The sequence below is a fragment of the Bidens hawaiensis genome, unplaced genomic scaffold (genome assembly GCF_021521415.1).
Source record: "Bidens hawaiensis isolate Kalapana, Puna unplaced genomic scaffold, B.hawaiensis_p1.1 tig00020647_1, whole genome shotgun sequence".
Classification (NCBI taxonomy): Eukaryota; Viridiplantae; Streptophyta; class Magnoliopsida; order Asterales; family Asteraceae; genus Bidens; species Bidens hawaiensis.
Genome location: NW_027493161.1, coordinates 13,769 through 32,597, shown reverse-complemented (window position 1 = coordinate 32,597; position 18,829 = coordinate 13,769). Strand labels below are relative to the sequence as shown.

The following is an 18,829-nucleotide window of genomic DNA, read 5'->3' as shown; positions in this document are numbered from 1 at the left end:
CTATATTAAAATATAAATTATATCGTTATAATAATACAATTTTAATCATATTTAACGCACAAATCATTGATTAAAAAATGAATTTTGACAAACAAATGTTATTGGTCAACCCAAACCAGCCCGTCTCATAATATCATCATCATCATCATCGTACTCAGTATATCCCACCAATAGCAAAGCTATGGTAGGGTCTGAGGAGGGTAAGATGTAGACAGCCTTACCTCTACCCCATAAGGATAGAGAGGCTGCTTCCGGTGAGACCCCCGGCTCGATAGTAGTTTTGCATCAAGCCTTGGACATAAGGCACATAGCACTCAATCATCGGGACACCGGCTGATCGATGCATGTACCCTTGTCTTTCGGCTATCAACGCCACTACATGATGCCTGAACCAGCCCGTCTCATAACATTACCCAATTTAAACTGTCATCCAACCCACCCGTTTTGCCACCTCTAGGTAGTATGGTTTTAATGTACATAATGTTTTAACAAATGAAGCCTAGTTGTGTATTACCAAATCTATTCATGTTTGTTCAAGAAAATGGGTTGATTAGTAGAAGCTAAGAGTCTAGCCCACATCCTGTCTGTCAACTTCACAATATTTGTAGCCTCCGTTACACGCTGCACATCAAAAGTAATGAGTTGAGCTATCTTGAGTACAGTAATCCAAGTTTTATAAACATCTGTATATAACTAATGTGTTAGATATGCGTACGTGACTTACCCCAATTGGAATATACGCGTGTCTGCTGTTCACGGGTCCCACAGTGAACCCCGAGTAACCCGCCATGGCCCCATGAACCGCACTTTGAGCAAGAAGTGTGCAATAAATATTATCAGATGCATTACTTGGAACAGCCCGGATCATGTATGTCGGATCTGCATATTAAAAGAAAAACATAAATTCGAAATTGTACACAGAGTAGTTATAATCATGAAAATAATAATAAACTCATCCTGAAAAAGTACCTATGTATTTAAGGTTTATGGGCATCTTTTTCACATTTGTAAAATGATCCTGTTACATGCAACTCAACAAAATTTAGAAATTGTTGTCCAAGAAACAGTTATGTTAAATTTTATTAGCTATTAATAACCTTAATCTTTTGAGTCAACCATAGACCAACATCAAGAAGCAACTTATTTCCAGAAGCATCTTTCTCCACAGTTGCATTCTCACTTTGAGACACATATTCTTGACCCGCACCTTCGGCTAACACAATAACCACATGCCCGTTTTCTTGAAGTCTTTGTTGAACAAATTCAAAAAGACCAACTTGCCCTTCCAGATAGAACGGAGACTCTGGAATCAAGCAACAATCCTGTTCCAGTACAGATCCATTAACACATGCTGCATATTTACTGGTTTGACCCATTAACCACCCAACCCATTATGCAACGTCTACCTAGGGCTGTAAACTATCCAAGTCGAGCCGAACCAGGGTGAGCTTGGGCTTGGCTCGTTTACAAACCGAGCTAACACATCTTGTTTATCTTAATGAGTTGACATGTTGAGCTGGAGCTCAGCTCATCAAAAGTTCGATCCAGCTTGTGGCTCTTCAAAAGCTTGTATATTTTTTACACAATATTTTTTGCATATACATAATCCAAAATTTTTATAAACTTGAAAATTTATGATACACACACACACACACACACACTTAGGGATGCGTTCTTTTCAGAAGTAGTTTATGTTGAGAACTGCGAGAACCGCATAAAGAACTTCTACATGATGCATTAATGATTTAATGATATAGTGTGTAAGCGGTTATGTAACCATCTTTTGAAAAAACACTTAAAGCAAGAGGCACAAGTGCGTTATGCAGTTCTTGTAGTTCAACATGTTTCTTGGTTCTGCTTTGAACACTCCCATGTATGTGTGTATATAGGTTTTTATGCATACATTTTGGCGTATAAATTTACATTACAAAAATTTGAGCTTTAATTTAAACGAGCCAAACGAACAAGCTTACTTTGGCCCGGGCTCATTCATTTATAAACCTAGCTGAGCCGGCACGATTCATTTTCAAACAAGCCGATTTCAAGCAAGCTGTGAGCCTATATTCTAACTGACCGAGCAATAAGAATTTAAAAAAAAAAGAGTTTGCAATATTTGAGAAACAACTAATTAAAATTCAAGTAAGTCAACATAATCTCAAGCTAAAGCAATTGAATCTGGGTTAAGTTAACTAAGGTCTTACCACATCTCGACTTGCTAGAGTAGCAAACATTGCAATGAATCCTGAAAATTTCCAAAAATGTTTGGAATAAGAACTATAAACACGACATCTTATGAAACTTGAACAAACATATGTATACATTGGTCAAGATACTTGCCACTATATCGACCCATAAGTTTGACTATTCCAACTCCATTTTCAACACTCTCCACTTCAACATGTGCAGCATTTATTGCCCTCTGAGCTTCCTCAACAGCAGTATCAAATCCAAAAGATTTATCTATCACCTAAAACAATTATAAAACATCAACCTAATGCATCAAAAGGTCAAATAAACAATCAAAAAGAGTTCAAATGACTTACAGCAATATCATTATCAATTGTCTTGGGAATCCCAGCTACTGCAATGGGAAGGCGGCGCCTTTCAACTTCCTTTCAAAAAAAAACTAACATCTTGTCATATATATTAAAAAGCCAAATGAAAACAAATATGATTTGAAATATTCAATTACCTTGTAAATAGCAGCTGCTCCTTTTTGAGTGCCATCACCTCCAATAATATACACCTGATTAATCCCACGGTCCTGAATGTTATCAACTATCTTGTTGGTATCATGACCGCCACGTGAAGTTTGAAGAATTGTACCGCCTCGTTTATGAATATCATTAACAACTTTTGGATTTAATTCCATTGTGTTTCTTGAGTAAAAGCCCCTATAGCCTCCCTGTAGAAAAGAACAACAGTTGGACAACTGAATATTTGATTTTGTGGGTCCCATCTACATATTTATTATATGATATATAGCAATAACGCAAGAATGAATAATGATATGGCAAACCTCGATTCCAAGTATATTATTAACACCGTACATAATATTCAAGCCGCATACAATCTCCCTGATCACTGTGTTGATCCCGGGACACAAACCACCACATGTAACGATACACGCTCGCACTTCTTCCGGCTTGAAATAAACCTAACATTAGGTAGAATAAAAACTTCAACCATAATGAAGTAATGAGAAATTGGCCAACTTATTTAATAGGTTAAATGAGATATATACCTTTTCCCTAGGTCCCGCGCGCCGAAAGTGCACACCTCTTGGACTACCCTTCTGAACAACAATCTGCAACAAGATGTCACGGTTGCCAAATACCAAATTAGCTTGGTGGTGAAAAAAGTTAAAATTTCAATGTAGAGCGATTCAAGAAAAAACGTACTTGCTGTGCTAAAACGTCTTCTGGGTTAACAAAAGTATTCCTGACGAAAAGAGTTGCATATTGTTTGGTGAGTTGTAAAAATGATCATATAAAGACCGGTGCACAAGGTATGCTAACAACATAAGAGTAAAGAGAGTAAAATATAACAAAAAAAACTTACTTGACTATTGCATAGGCTTGGCTGTTTTCTAACGGGTTGGGATAGCTCTGCAAGAAGAAAGAATAAAACGAAAACTATGATCCACATGTTCAGGATTTCCTATAGTGTATGGTCCAGCCACATTGTAGCTCGGGTTTTTGGTTATAAGATATTTGTAGCTAGGGTTTCAGTGGTACACTTTGAAACAGATCAATTACATTGAGATCGGAACTTCATAAAGCATTGGGTTCTTGTGGTTGTTTCATAGTTACCAAAGGCGCTAGGCGCACGGGCCTGGCCTGGGGCCTAGGCGCAAAGCCTAAAAAAAGTGATGGCCTAAGGGAAAAAAGCGCACTTAAATAGAAAAAATTAAAATATATATTATGGATTAGAAAAATAATACTATTCGTCATATAAAATAAGCAAAAGCTATAATATAACGTTAAGTATCATCTAATTAGTACCAAAAGTTCTAAAAGAGTCAAGATTCAAACGTAATTCCAAAATTGAATAACAAAAGTAAAGTGTCAAAAGTTCAAAAGGTTCAAATGATCTTTGTTCTTGATCCGTTATGAATAACAACAAAGGTGCCGTCAACTTGAAGAAGCGAGGGCCTAGAAACTAGAAGCGCATATGTTTGGCCTCGCCTAGAAAACGGGCTTAGGTGTATGAAGTGAGGGCTTTTAATGACGATGGGTGTTTATGATTATTTGGATATTTTATTTGCCTAGTAGTTTGAAATGACACAATGAATGTTTTGAGATTCACCAATCATTGACAATCAGATAGATAGATCTTTAATAAAACTGAATACAACTCGATAAGTTTCTAGTGCGATCATGTCTCACTACAAAATTTAAACAATATCAATATCAAAAGGGAAGAAACTTGTTTGGTTGACTTTAAAAGTCAAACGTCAATGTCAAAGTATATAAATAAAAGGGGAGAAATAACTACCGGTAAATCAGGTAAGAAATCGGTTAAGTGAGGAACGTCTTCAAGGACAAAACCATCGTCATCTTCAACAACAGTGGGAGTGGTGATTAATAGTTTGAGCTTTGATCGGGTGATAATAATAATAACACGACCTCCTTTGCCTTTGGGGGGTGAAAAATGGAAGAGGTTTAGCAGGAAACGATAAGGTTTTTGTTGGAGAAGAAAAGTGAAGAAGATTCGAGAGTGAAAGAAAGAAAACGTGAATTGGTTTCTCCAGGGATGTGGGCAAAGGCAAAGGAGAGAATCACCGGACTACAGGAGATACTGAGAAGGAGAATCGGAGATGGGTTTGTGTGCCATTTGTTTGATGTTGAATTGGAATTATGTCCGCCGTGTACAACTGTGTCGTATAAAAATTTATGGTTAATTATTTATGGAATATAGCATATTATATTATTATTATTATTATATTTTTTTCTTGATAAAAACAATCTAATCAGATACTAGCATGTAATTAACAGGTATACGGGTTTTTTTCATGTTTAGACACGGAAATTAACAAGTTGATTCGTGTCTACATGTTTAGTTTACGAAACTTGTTAAGGCCATCTACATGATATATGTTAAAGTCGTGTAGGTTCGTGTCATGCATTCGTGTATCGTGTCTAAATTATCAGCCTTAATTACTACTACTTTACTCGTCCCGTGGACATAATATGATTAAGCAAGACAGGTCATTCAAGAAAATAAGATTCTTTCTAATCTTTCATACACATCAACAAGCAACCAATAACAATAATTCCTTATTTGACCTAAATTACTGAGTAATGTTTTGTTTAAAATTATTTTAGCATACCACTATTATCCAAACAACAAATTTCACTAACATGACTAATATATACAAGTTAGAACTTTGGTGCCACAAGTGCCCTTATTTGATCACTTGGCGGCGCCTAAACAAATGAATGCATTTTGCTTCTTTTTTGTTTGTTTCGGTATTGTTACGAACATAACGTAAACTGACAGAATGCTATTCTTTTAAGTTCCGGTACCGTAACTAACGTGACGAAAACCGACCGAATACGGGCAGACTCACCGCATTTTGTTTTAGTTATGGTAACGCAACGAGCGCAACGAAAACGAACGAATGACAACTTTGCTTTTGTTTTCGTTTTTTTTTGTTTTAGAACTGGTACCATAACAAGCACCGCCTCAACGGCAGGAATCGACAACGCTCGGGTTTTACCAACAACCAAGTTTTACCAACCGGCGCTACCCCATTAATCCACCTCAATTTTATATGTTTTCGTTTTATTTTTTGTTTTAATTCCGATACAATAACGCACGTAACCGAAAAAACCGAATTCACATCGACTTACGGCTTTAATACCCGAAACCGACAATGCTCGAGATTTACTATCACCCAGGTTTTAACACGCTGGATGAAAAACTAGTTTAGCATGGAATGAATGTTTGGATGAGGCACATCCAAAATAATGGTCATGTCATAAGTAGATTTTGACAATGGTAGATTGGCAATATCGTGTATCCTTTGATTCGATATACACGTAGAGATTTGATTGCGTTGAGGGTTGTGCTTGAATGTGATTTATTCTACCCATTAACCATTTGAAATATACCAGATGCAACATAAGTTTAAATGTACGAAACCAGAGGTGCACAAACCGGTTTTTTTAAAAAAACCGGTTCGGTTATTAACCGGACCGGTTTTTTTCGTCCTGGAAAAAAACCGGTTCGGTTAATAACCGGACCGGTTAATAACCGGTTTTTGTGCATGAAAACCATAACCGGTCAAACCGGTTACGACCGGTTTGGGAACCGGTTAGAACCGGTTAATAAACCGGTTTTTTTATTAACCGGTTTTTTAATAACCGGTCTAACCGGTTAACCGGTTTTTTTTTTTTTTTTTTTTTTTTAAATAACCATTATTTTTTCACAGTATAAACAAACCGGTAACTACAAGGCAAACCGGTAACTACAAGCATTAAATCGTTATCGCATATTCGTAACTCAAAAATACATAACTTTCATTTATAGCTTTTACATTAAAAATACAAACATTAAATCGTTATCGCATATTCGTAACTCAAAAATACAAACATTAAGAATGCTTAGACACGATTACATTAACAACTTGCTGTTTCTTACTCATTATTTTCATCGCTACCCGATCCCGAGCTATTCCTTAGGTAATCGTCGTACGCGGCTTCTTCATCGGTCATTGGTTGAGTGTGTCCTTGATTGACCTCGTCTTCATACAAGCCCGCCTCATAGTCCATTTCCCCCTCGAGTGAGCGTTGATGTTGTGCCCTATCTAAAGAGTCCAAGTAATCCTTGTAGCAAATAGACATCTCTACAGCTGGTGGAGTGAGTCGAGTCCTCCTAATCGATATAACCCTGCCAGAAACAGAAAAAGCAGACTCCGAAGCTACCGTGGAAGCTTGGACCGTTAGTAAATCTTTGGCTATGGCGGCGAGGATCGGAAACTCATCCTCCTTACCTCTCCACCAAGCCAGCAAATCAAGACTTCTAAATTCATCTGGAGTCATGTGTTTCACAAAGTTGGTACCACCATACCTTCCAAGTTCACTGCTTGGGGTGTTTACCTTTTGACGTTTACCGGCGTCTTCCCAAATCATGTAGTACATCCCCATTTCAAGGTCGGTTTGGGATTGGGATTGGGCAACAGCTCTTAACGAGTCATGAATTTGGGAAGACGACCCGTATTTTGTAAGGTAAACATCATACATGTTAGACAAGGTGGTGTTGAAAGCATTCTTTAAAGTTTGGTTATAATAGGGGTTTTGATCGTCGTTTAACTCTAGCTCATCACAAATTTTTTCTATTAAAGCTTCAACACCACCAACATTTATGCAAGGGTTTAACGCAACAGCACATGTCAAAACAGCGGGTAGTTGTTGAAAATATTTTCTAAATTTTTCTTTCATTTTTACACCCATATCAAAATAAGGTGCACCCCTACAATGAAGTTCACTCAACTTTGTGCACATGACAGCAATTTTTGGTAAAGCAATGGGGCTTGTTGGATAGTAAACCCCGGATAAACTTGTTGTGCAAGATTTAAAAATTTGAAGTACCTCCGTAACGATCTCAATCAATAACCAGTTTCTAGGATCGTACGGTGCACATTTACCCCTACTTGACATTATTTGATGAAACGCAACTAATGATTCTTTTTGTTGGATGGCTTTCTCAAACATATCACAAATCGAGTTCCATCTTGTTGGACAATCCCAATTGGGCTCCAACCATTGACAATTAGCTTCATCACAAAATTTTTTGTATCTTGAAAATGTTTTATTGTTGCTAAAAACATCTCGTAACATTCTTTTAAAATTGTTTCTTTGCGTTTCGATCACGTTTAACCCATCTTGCACGGCCAAGTTGATAATATGTGCAATGCATCGGCTATGAAAAAACGCTCCATCACAAATAGGTTTATACTTTAATTTTAAATGGCCAACCGCGGCCGTATTGTTGGACGCGTTATCAAACGAAATTGAAAAGATTTTATCTTATATCTTGTATTGTCGAATGACTTTATCCAAGAGTTTAAAAATATTTCTGCCCGTGTGCGGGTAATCAAACAATTGAAACGCAACGGTTCGTTTCATCATTTGCCACGACCCGGGGTCAACCCAATGAGCCGTCACACAAATGTATGAGTCGGGCGAACCATTAGGTACCGACCACACATCCGTTGTTAAGTTTACACCAGTTTGTAAGTTTGAAAAGTATGAAATTAGTTCGGATTTAGCGTTTTTCTAAGCTTTAAGACAATCTCTTCTAAGGGTCGAACGACTTACGTGTTGGTAGCGTGGTTGAACATACTTTTGCATCATCGACGTGAATTGAGGGTTGTCGAAGTGGTTGAAAGGAAGTGTATTTTGAATCACAAAGTTTGAAAACTGTTGACGTACCGCTTCAAGGTCGTACGTAAACACCGTTCCTTGATTCGTCATCTCCGGCTGCGAACTACTTCCCGATTCGTCCTTCAAGGCCTTGCAAAAGGGCCTTTGTACATGCGCTCTTAAAGTGGAGTTTGCATCTTTGCCATAAAACTTCAAACAATGTTTGCATCGAGCTTTTTGGGTACCGTTAGACATTTCGCATAGGTCGAAATGTTGCCAAACATCTTGGTTTCGTTTCGTGGGGATGACCCGAACGACCGTTTCTCCCGTGTTCGAGGCACCCATGTTGACGGATGAAGCAGCACTTTGGGAGGCCATGATAATCGACTACGAAATAAGAGCGTATGGAGTGGTAATGTGGTATAATTGAGCGTGAGATAACAAAATAATCGCGTATGTAATAAACGTTTAGAGCGTTTGGAGTTGTATAATCGAGTGTGATCTAACCAATACCCAACCTAAGCTATATATAGATGTTTGTGGGGGTAAAATGGGGAAAAAAAAACGGTCAAAAATAAGAAAAAACGGCTATATGGCCGTTACTCAACGGGAAAAAACCGGTTTTTAACCGGTTAACCGGTTTTTTTATAACGGTCAAAAACCGGTTTATAAAAAAACCGGTTAACCGGTTTTTCTAATAACCGGTTATTAAAAAAACCGGTTTTTTAAAAACCGGTTATTAAAAAAAAACCGGTTTTTTTTAAAACCGGTTATAAAACCGGTTTAGGCTCCAAATTGTGTAACCGATATACAAACCGCCGGTTTGTAAACCGGTCAAACCGGTTTACAAAAAACCGGTTTTCTTAAAAACCGGTTTCCGGTTTAAACCGGCAAACCGGTTCGAGGACCGGTTTTTTTGACCACCTCTATACGAAACTGGTTCGGTTTCGGTTAAAATCAATTAATGAAGACACATTAATCGTAACTATAACTAAATGGTCGGTTAATGAGATTCAATTAACCAAAACCGTCGATATTTTTCGTTAATTTTGGTTAATTTTTTGGTTAACAGTTTAGGTTCCAGTTATGGTTCGGTTTTTTCTCACCCCGACTAACAATAGCATGTTACATGTAAAACTGTACTGGGTATGTTTGTCTAGATTAGCTAAGCCACTACTATTACATTTACATTCATTTCAAACTATAAATAACATTAAATATTCAACTATAAGTATGTTAGTTAGACAAATTAGAATTTAATAATCTATCCTACGGTCTATTGGCTTATAATAATTTATATTGACAATTTGACCAATAGTCCTAACTTTCACTTTTGTTAACAAGAACAATCTAGTAGCAAAATCATCATAGATTAACACATGATTTATATTTGATTTTACTCTATTTCGTTCCTCTCTCTCCTCATTTACTTTATAGTCATCACTTAATGAAATTATGTCAAGTTCAAACATAGGGTAAAGTTAAAATACAAAGGACAACAGAAATGAGAAGGATGAGAAGGATGAGAATCCATTGATCTTATATTTGGATGGTGGAGATTAATTCAAGAATAAAAATTAAATAAAAATAGATGAGAAGTGCATGAAGGTAATAACTCATTTATGAAGACTTTCTCTCTCCACATGCAAGGCACATGTCAATTCTTCCATCATTTTAAAACGTCTATAACTTTTTCATACGACGTTTTTTTTAGAATTTTTTTTACCAAAATAACGAGCGTTTTTTTATCTTTAATATGAATATCATATTGTTATATAAAAATAAAAAAAAGTTGGTGGGTTTTTTTGTATTGTGTTATTTGGTTGTCCATTGTGTTTTTTAATTGAGTTTTTCTATGCATTATGTTATATATTTTGGTCATTGTGTTTTTCAACTGACACACATATTAAAGATAAAAATTAAAATAAAGATTACGTCATTGTGTCTTTCGTTTGTCACTGTGTCTTTGTGCTCAACATTTGCTTTATGTTGATTGTATATTGCGTTCAAGCCATTGTGTAATATGTAGATTCCATTGTGTTTTAAGTTTATGGTCATTGTGTTATATGTATTTACCATTGTGTCTTACGTTTAAGGTCATTGTGTTATATGTATTTACCATTGTGTCTTACGTTTAAGGTCGTTGTGTTATATGTATTTATCATTGTGTCTTACGTTTCAAGTCATCGTGTTATATGTATTTTACCATTGTGTCTTACGTTTCAGGTCATTGTGTTATACGTATCCATTATTGTGTTTTATGTTTCATGTTAATGTGTAATATGTATTAGATAATTTGTTGGTATTTTTCATTACATTTACATATTAGTATTACACAACGGTGTTATTAGTATTAAAAAAACACAATGATCAGTTGAAAGACACAATGGCGAAAAACACAATAATAAACAGAAAGACACAATGACGAAAAAAGACACAATGGTAAGCAAAAAGACACAATGACGTAAATTATTTTTTAGTCTTATATAACAAAATTATACTCATATTAAAGGTAAAAAACGTTTGTTATTATGGTGAATTTTATTTTTTAAAAAAAATATCATATGAAAAAGTTATAAAAGTTATAAAATGATGGGGGTATTAACATGTGTCTTGCATGTGGAGAGAGAAAATGTGTACAATTACCTCTATACTCTTTTTCCTTTGGTCCCTACTTGACACATGTCAATTAATTATGACTTCTCATTCTTCTTATTTTTATTCCCCTTTATAGAATAACTTGACCTTTAAACATAAATATAATGATTATGCTACTGAGATTGCCCCTAACAATGAAAGTGAAAGTAGGGACAATTAAGCACTCAAATAAATAATATAATTTATTATCGGCTAATAGGCCATAATTTTGATTATTAAAATCCAATTGAAATTTAATTATCAGATAAACAGAAGTAATTATGCATAATAAAAAAAATATCACAAAAATAGATAATTAACACGATACCTCCTTATGCATGACAAAAAATGTTAGTTTTTTTTTTGAGGAAATAACATTTTGATTTTCCCTATTCCATTTCCTCTCAATTTCATTCAGCTCTCAAAAAGGAAAGAAGAGTTAATATCGATCTTAGGCAACTTTTTTTATGTATATTCATGCAACTCCACATTTCCATCCAGCATATGTTGTATTTTAATTAATTGACACTGATGTTTATGATGAAAAGTTTGTTTTAATTTTCCTCAAAACGATTTTGAGTAAAGTTGTTTGGTCTTTGCTAGCTTGATTTTGACATTTCGAGTAGAGTTCTTGACACAATTTCTCCGGAGTGGTGAATTTGTATCCAAAATCAGTCGTTAAACTATCCGTTTTAGATTCAAATCAAATTTCTATCCGTTACCTATTGACTTATCACTTTTTTCTTATAACTGTGACAGTTCGTACCTCTATTTAACCAGCTAAGAATTTGGTAATTATCTTTTATTTGAACAAATTGAGGTATGAAATGATCACTATTCACAAGTGTGAGGGTTGTGAGTGAAATGACCTACTGGCTATCACAGAGAACTAACAAATAACAGTCATCTTTCCTTCTAGTAAAACTGTATATAGTAAGAGTTAGTAGTTAGCACAACAGTTTGTCAAGTAATCAGTGATGGTGATAGAATCAACTTACTTGCTTCAGGTATACAACACAACAATTATTGCTAACAGTCCAAAGAAAATTATAAGAAGATTATAAAGTCTACACAATAATTCTCTGTTTACAATTACATGACTAAACTAATCCTTAAGATGTGAGCTTGTATGTTCCTGCAAACGCAACATCAGACTTATCAACTCACTCTCAACCATCAACATATGCCATATAATATATTTCTAAAATAAAAACGAAAAACACTAGATGAGGTATTTGACCCGTTTACTTATGATTGAGCGCTTCATGACCCGTTTATCTCTACTGGTTTAACAGATAAAACTAATATATCTTCGCTCAATGCATAAACCTCCTTACTGATTTTATTATAAAATAATAAACCTATTATTCAAATAGTATAGCCTTTGTAATCATATTTTACTCGCGTTACCTTCAAATATAGATGACATACTCTACACCAGGACCTCTAATATTATACAGTTGGCAGAAGCTCTAAAGACAAAAATGATCAATCATATGTTGAATAACATCCGCCCCGTCTGTATGCGCGTTGTGATTTTTCACCTGCATTAAAAACGTATACGATTTATCTTTTTTTATTAGAAAAGGAGCCATGCCATGACATCATTTTACCAAGAGTAAAACAGTAAAACCAGTAGAAAAGAGTGGTAGACATACAAAGACAATGACAAAGATGAAACATTATAATACTTAATAATTTAAAAAAGTGATTTTTTTTCACCCAACAGATAAATTATTTGTTTCAAAAAATGGTTATAAATTGTTACCTGAATAACACTATGAGCAGCAAACCTAGATTTACTATTGTGAAAGCTGACATCGACTTTTTCCCATGAAACACGAGAAAGACCAGTCACCAATTCCTCTGCAAATAATTTAATTATTCTGTTAAAGACCCAATTTAATTATTATTTATATAATCAAAAGGTAATAATAATTGACAGTCAATAATATGTAAGTTATAAACCTTCCACGTCATCTGTATCATCATCATTTGTCAAATCTGGCTCAAAATCATATGCCTTGCAGCGTTCTTCATATACAATATGAGGATACTTCTCATTTACTGAATCTTGCCACTGCATACACAAATTTAGTTTGACACTGACAAATGACAATAACAATAACAATAACAATAACAACAATAATAATAATAACATGAACTTAAAATGTACCTTTGGCAGTTCTATGTTACGCCTAATTGATGAAGTTCTCCACCCGACAATATCTAATCATGTCGGTTAAGAAAAAAACAGAGGAATTTTAATATCACTAAAGGCATACTGTATTTTAGTAGAGATGAAAATTGTGTCATCTAAAAACTAGGCTTGTAAATGAGCCCACCAAACACGTATAAAGCATGTTCGTGTTCGTTCATTAACTTCAACTGACCAAACGATCAAACAGGAACAATTAAACGAACAGGGTTTTCTTGTTCATGTGTGTTCCTCTATTCTAATTTGTACAGTGTTAACGACAATTCATGAACGTAAACGAATGAACATAACTAAGTTAAAACCAGTTGAAAAGTGATGTGAAGAACGTGTTGGACCTTAAAATTTATTAAAACTAGCCTAAGTTATAATGAGCCAAAAAAATTATATAAAAACATATTAACAGACAAAAACAAATGTAAACTAACAAACATACATAAATGAATGTAAACGAACGAACATAAACGAATTTAAATGAAATAACGTTCATGAACATAAATGAGCAAACGAGACATGTGCTCATGTTTGTTCCTTTAACCAAATGAGCATTATGTTCATGTTTGTTCGTTTAAATAAATAAACACATTTTTTTGTTCATCCTAGTTTGTTTAACTAAATGAACGCATTTTTTTGTCACGTTCACTCATTTAATAAATAAAATGTGCTTCATGAACTATCCACTAAACGCTCGATTCGTTTAAATGCCTACTAAAAGTAGATCGATTTAGGTTGCAGTTTATCTCAAAGAGATCATAAAATTTCTGCTAAACAGGGATCCGGGTTGAAAGTGACTTAAAGCCTATTTCTTTTAATTTATACAACCTCCTAAATAACATTATTCAATACTTTAGACTATTATAGTAATAAAAAATGTCATTATAGATCATAAATCATAACTAACAATGAACAAAAGGATACGGTCATAGCCAACATTTGCATATGTTACACGACGATGGAACGAGCGTAATGCTGACCTGGAAATTTGAAAAAGGCAATGTCATTATGTCACATTCAGCATGACAGCATATATAAAGAATTCAAACAGAAAACGCTTATTTAAACATACATGAAATAACAATCACCGTAATCTTCCAACATGCGTTTAAGTAACGGAGGCTTTCCTTCGTCGTTATCCGTAAGAAAAAGATGCCGACCTGTTCTTCTAAATATCCAATGTATAACAAGAACCGCAGCTTTTTCCAAAGCAGATAATCCGAATAAAAAAGGCACCTTTTAAATCATACAACAAACATAAATGGAATTTCAAACCTTTTAAATCACACAACATATATAGAAAAAAGAAAATGTTCTCTCTACTGGGCCACGCATGTAAAATTAGGCATGTAAACGAACCGACCGTTCAGTGAACCGTTCGATGGAAAGTTCGATTATGCGCGCTTAATAAACAAACATAAACAATTTCTTTTGTTATTACATTTAAATGAACGAACATGAACATGTGACTCGTTCGTTCATTTGCATTCGTGAATGTTTGTTTATCTTTTGTTTGTTTAACATTCATTTATGTTTGTTTGTTTACATATCCATTAATATGGTTTAGGCCTTTTACAATTAATTACAGATATATGAAATTAAAAGATCACCAATTATGCCATTCAAAAAAAAATATATCACCAATTGCAATTTGGGCGTGCCTTACCAATTTTAACATACTGATGTTCATCTGTGTTAAGTTATATTCATTCGTTTAAGTATGTTTACGTTTGTGAACCGTTTGTCTATACTATTAACAAACGAACACGAAAATGTTCATTTTCTTATGAATAAGAAACTCCATTCCCTTAATTGTCAGTATTTAATTGTGTTCAGTTACTGTTAAACAAGCGAACGAATATGAACATGCCCCGTTCGTATTTGTTTGGTTTGTTTACAAGACTACGCAAAATAAAAATAAAAACAGTTCAATAAAAACAAGTTAGATGGATGTAAAGTCGCCCAACGTATATTTTTCATGCATAAAACCTCTTAAATCAATTCATTTAAAACATAGATTGTTCCTAAATAATGCAACTTTTGTAATCATATTGGTACGCAAATGTTTAAAATACATTTTCAAAGAAAGAAGCAAAAGAACCAAAAAGACTACCTGTTTATTGCCCCTTGAACCAAGATGAGGTGTTGCAACTGTAATAAAGTTGACTGGAATCAAACCACCAATTGTGGGCTTTGATTCCTCACCGTTTTCAACCGACAAATCATCTGTGTTTTCTTTTGGTGGTCTATATAATCTACCAATAGCATATCTTGCCACTAAACCTCCAACAGAATGTGCAACAAAAGAAATCTTACGAAGATTTGGCTTTTGTTTAATCACTTCAAGCACCTGAAATTAGCAAAAAATCAAACTATAAGTGTTTCGTTAATAAATATCATAATAATTAATATATGGAAAATTAACACTAACCTCTTCGGACAACCGCTCACCCATTACATCTACACCATCTAGCGTCTGAGATGCTGCATTCTTTTCACTACCTATATTGCACAAGTAACATAAACACCGAATAAATGAATGTGACAATCTTGTTTAATTACAACTTAATAGAATGTGAATCTTGTTTATAAATTGATATGGAAATTATATGACAGATGATCCGTACGGTGAACAAAGACTTTGTCTGGTAATGACTTTACAAACTGCTCTGCAGCAAACTTCCAATCTGCAGAACTGTAATACAACAAAATGTTTCACATTAGTAATTAAGAATATTGTAGTTTGTATATAACAGAGTATAATTGTATAAATATCTGCAAAACAGATTTATCAACACATAAAATTTTAAAGAACATGTATTAGTACAGGTGTATCTATGTTCTATTATGCTAGAAAAAAGAGCCATAAGTTATTTTCTCCCCAAATTGAGAAACTATTATGGCTTAACTTCCCAAATTGAGAAACTATATGGCAAAATTAAATAGAGAGACTTAACTCACAAGTACTTATAATTTAAAACCACTCGCATCTATATGATACGATAAACAGATAACGTACTCCATAAAAATTCCACTAATTAGGAAATAAAAAACAATATCACCATAAATCTGCTCTTAATACTTTATCTCAATTTCCTAGCATATGATTGTTTTGTTTATTTTTATAGAAACTATTTACGAATACACTTGAGCCTAATATCTATCATAAATTTGTCAAAACTACTCCCTCCGTCCATAAAGTATTGTTCGTGTTACTATTTTAGTTTATCACACATAAGTGTATATCTTTTAAAAGGATACATATATATTACTTTTTTCCCATTTTACCCTTACGTTTATTATAAAAGAAAGTTAGTATTGGTTGTAGTTTTTCCAGGTCTTTTAGCATATGTACTGTCATACTTTCATTAATAAAATCAGTTAAGTAATTATGCTTTTCAACAATCCACCCTCCATTTTTACTCTAAAATTTTATATATCAAACAAACGCATATCATAAACATTATTTTGGAAGTCATTTCTAGTGATAAACTTAAAACCATACAAAAATCCATAATTTACAAATACGACTCATACATGTATTACATTTAACATCATACGGATTTAAAAGCATATAGTTTATGTATGTTGCATTGATATTGTTGTGTAAACTTTACTTGCATTCCCATAGAAATTCATTTTTGCAAATGAAAGACAACTTTCGACTTAGTTCATTACAAACTTTAACAACAACATCTACCAAGTATAAAGATAATATGTTTATACCAATAACTTATTAAGGTTATAAATAAGTATAAGGTTATCTCCAATAACATGTTTATACCAACATATTAACTTGTTCAGGACTTCAGGTTATAGATACTGCATATGCACAACTTTAAGCAAATGATAGTTAGATATTACCTTTTTCCCGTTTTACCCTTACGTTATAAACGCAAGTTAACATTGGTTGTAGTTTTCCCAGGTCTTTTAGCTTATGTACTGTTACACATTTATAGGAACTCACTTCAGGGGGTGTTTGGGATTGCTTATCTTCACCAACTTATAACTTATAAACTTTTTGAAAAGTTATAAGGTGTTTGGGATTGCTTATATTGTGAGAGTAAAAGTTTCATAAGTTACAATGTTGTAACTTATTAACTTAATGAAAAGTTATAAGGAGGTAAAATAAGGAATCAATACACCGGATACCATGGTTTTCAACAGCTCACCCTACATTTATACTCATCAAACAAACACAAATCATAAACATTATTTTTCAAGTCATTTCTAGTGTTAAAAGCATAAAAATCCATGATTAACAGATAAGATATCTTGTTTAACATAAGATGGAGAGTTAAAGCTTGTAATGTATGAATACAAGATAATTATAAAATACAGTTGGCCAAAATTTCATCCAACATATTATAACATACGTATCATGAGAAAATCAACTAACCCATAACCAACTTAACAAAACCCTAATTTTCAGACTAAAATCAAACAAAATTAACAAACACCCACAGGAAGCAATCCAAATCTCAACATTCTCAAAATACAACAATAATAACTAGTAGCAAAATACTAATTGAATATAATATATTGACTAATTGATTCATCTAACCTTCCAAGGATCCCATTGACCATGACGACAAGATGATCGGCGGATGAAACATCGGATTCATCACAACTGAATACATTTTGCCCGCCGGTAACTGTTTCCGATGAGCAAACATGTCCGGTCTCAGTCGTCATTTAACTGGTACTGAATGTTGTTATGCAATAAAGATACGATTTTTGTGAAGGTGTAATAATAATGATAATAATAATATTATTATTATTATTATTATTATTATTATTATTATCAGGTGGGAATTGTTGACGGAAGTTGGGAGTGGAGGATGAAGAAAGAAGAAGAAGACGACGTAGAGATGACGGAAATGTTTAACGGGGCGGTGGTGTTTTATTATTAATAATATAAGCCTAACGGACGTCAATGATCAGTTGGTCAACGTTTGGATTGGACCAAAGAGTGATAGAATTGCGAATTTTTTTTAATAACCAAGTAACGCCGGGTATCCGTGCGCGTCAATGGCTAAAGGTAGCCCGAACCGGCCACGAGTTCGGACGGACGGAGCCCCTAGCGGTCCACCTATTGAGGGATTCCCCGGATAAAACCGACCCCCACGCTCACCAAACAGCACGACAGCGAGGAGCCGGTAAAACCGGGTGAGATCAGGACTCAAACACTGGCAAGCCATGATCATCCCTCATATCTCTCATATAAATTGATAATAGTAATGTTTGAACCCCTAACTCCACTAGTAAAGTGAGTCTCTACCAAATTAGCTGATTATTAAGTTTTATTCTATAATATTGTTAATTCTCTATGAATTTAATATCTAATTCTTAATTCTACAAATCAAAATACAGAATGAAAGAAAGAAAGAAATCTAGATCCCCAAATCGATATATAAAAAAACGATAAAGAAAATGCATTATGTTGCAATTCTCATATTTAATATTTTAATTATTTGGTAATTCAAGTTTTAGCTTGTTCATTTGAAATATACTTTCACTAGGAGATTGTTTGGTACTTTGATGTAGGTAAAAATAGGGAATAACACAAACAACAATTAATTAAATTTTTAATTGTTCTTAATCAAAATTACGT

General features: G+C 34.0%; 2 protein-coding genes across 3 annotated transcripts; both read right to left on the bottom strand.

Moving 5' to 3' along the window:
- Nucleotides 1-397: 397 nt before the first annotated feature.
- On the bottom strand, nucleotides 398-12,435 carry LOC143561283 (ATP-dependent 6-phosphofructokinase 4, chloroplastic-like). The gene is made up of 14 exons (XM_077049404.1): nucleotides 12,417-12,435; nucleotides 4,498-4,637; nucleotides 3,562-3,608; nucleotides 3,402-3,441; nucleotides 3,245-3,307; nucleotides 3,020-3,157; nucleotides 2,693-2,905; nucleotides 2,544-2,612; nucleotides 2,338-2,467; nucleotides 2,202-2,242; nucleotides 1,098-1,322; nucleotides 970-1,018; nucleotides 725-879; nucleotides 398-621 (listed from the first exon to the last, which is right to left on the bottom strand). Exons 1-14 carry the CDS (start codon nucleotides 12,433-12,435, stop codon nucleotides 520-522), a joined length of 1,431 nt encoding a protein of 476 aa, XP_076905519.1. The 3' UTR covers nucleotides 398-519.
- Nucleotides 12,286-17,981, bottom strand: LOC143561285 (lipid droplet phospholipase 1-like). 2 transcript variants are annotated; one of them, XM_077049406.1, is made up of 10 exons: nucleotides 17,780-17,981; nucleotides 15,843-15,910; nucleotides 15,647-15,717; nucleotides 15,329-15,565; nucleotides 14,288-14,451; nucleotides 14,140-14,195; nucleotides 13,151-13,235; nucleotides 12,975-13,111; nucleotides 12,775-12,872; nucleotides 12,286-12,550 (listed from the first exon to the last, which is right to left on the bottom strand). In XM_077049406.1, the coding sequence occupies exons 1-10, from the start codon at nucleotides 17,908-17,910 to the stop codon at nucleotides 12,479-12,481; spliced, it is 1,119 nt and encodes a 372-aa protein (XP_076905521.1). In that variant the 5' UTR covers nucleotides 17,911-17,981; the 3' UTR covers nucleotides 12,286-12,478. The 2 variants fall into 2 exon arrangements, with proteins under 2 accessions (XP_076905521.1, XP_076905523.1); XM_077049408.1 differs by having other exon boundaries at nucleotides 12,288-12,550; nucleotides 12,975-13,086; nucleotides 13,183-13,235.
- Between the last annotated feature and the right edge of the window lie 848 nt (nucleotides 17,982-18,829).

Bases quoted from the DNA above. Each gene is read 5' to 3' on its own strand.
- LOC143561285 (XM_077049406.1), bottom strand. From the start codon at position 17,910: ATGACGACTGAGACCGGACATGTTTGCTCATCGGAAACAGTTACCGGC. The intron at 15,911-17,779 runs GTTAGATGAATC...GTTGTATTACAG, and splicing joins GTCAATGGGATCCTTGGAAG to TTCTGCAGATTGGAAGTTTG. The intron at 13,112-13,150 runs GTTGTTATTGTT...GTCATTTGTCAG, and splicing joins TTCATGTTATTATTATTATT to TGTCAAACTAAATTTGTGTA.
- LOC143561283 (XM_077049404.1), bottom strand. The intron at 2,243-2,337 runs GCAAGTATCTTG...GGAAATTTTCAG, and splicing joins ACTTATGGGTCGATATAGTG to GATTCATTGCAATGTTTGCT. The intron at 1,019-1,097 runs GTTATTAATAGC...TGCATGTAACAG, and splicing joins GGTTGACTCAAAAGATTAAG to GATCATTTTACAAATGTGAA.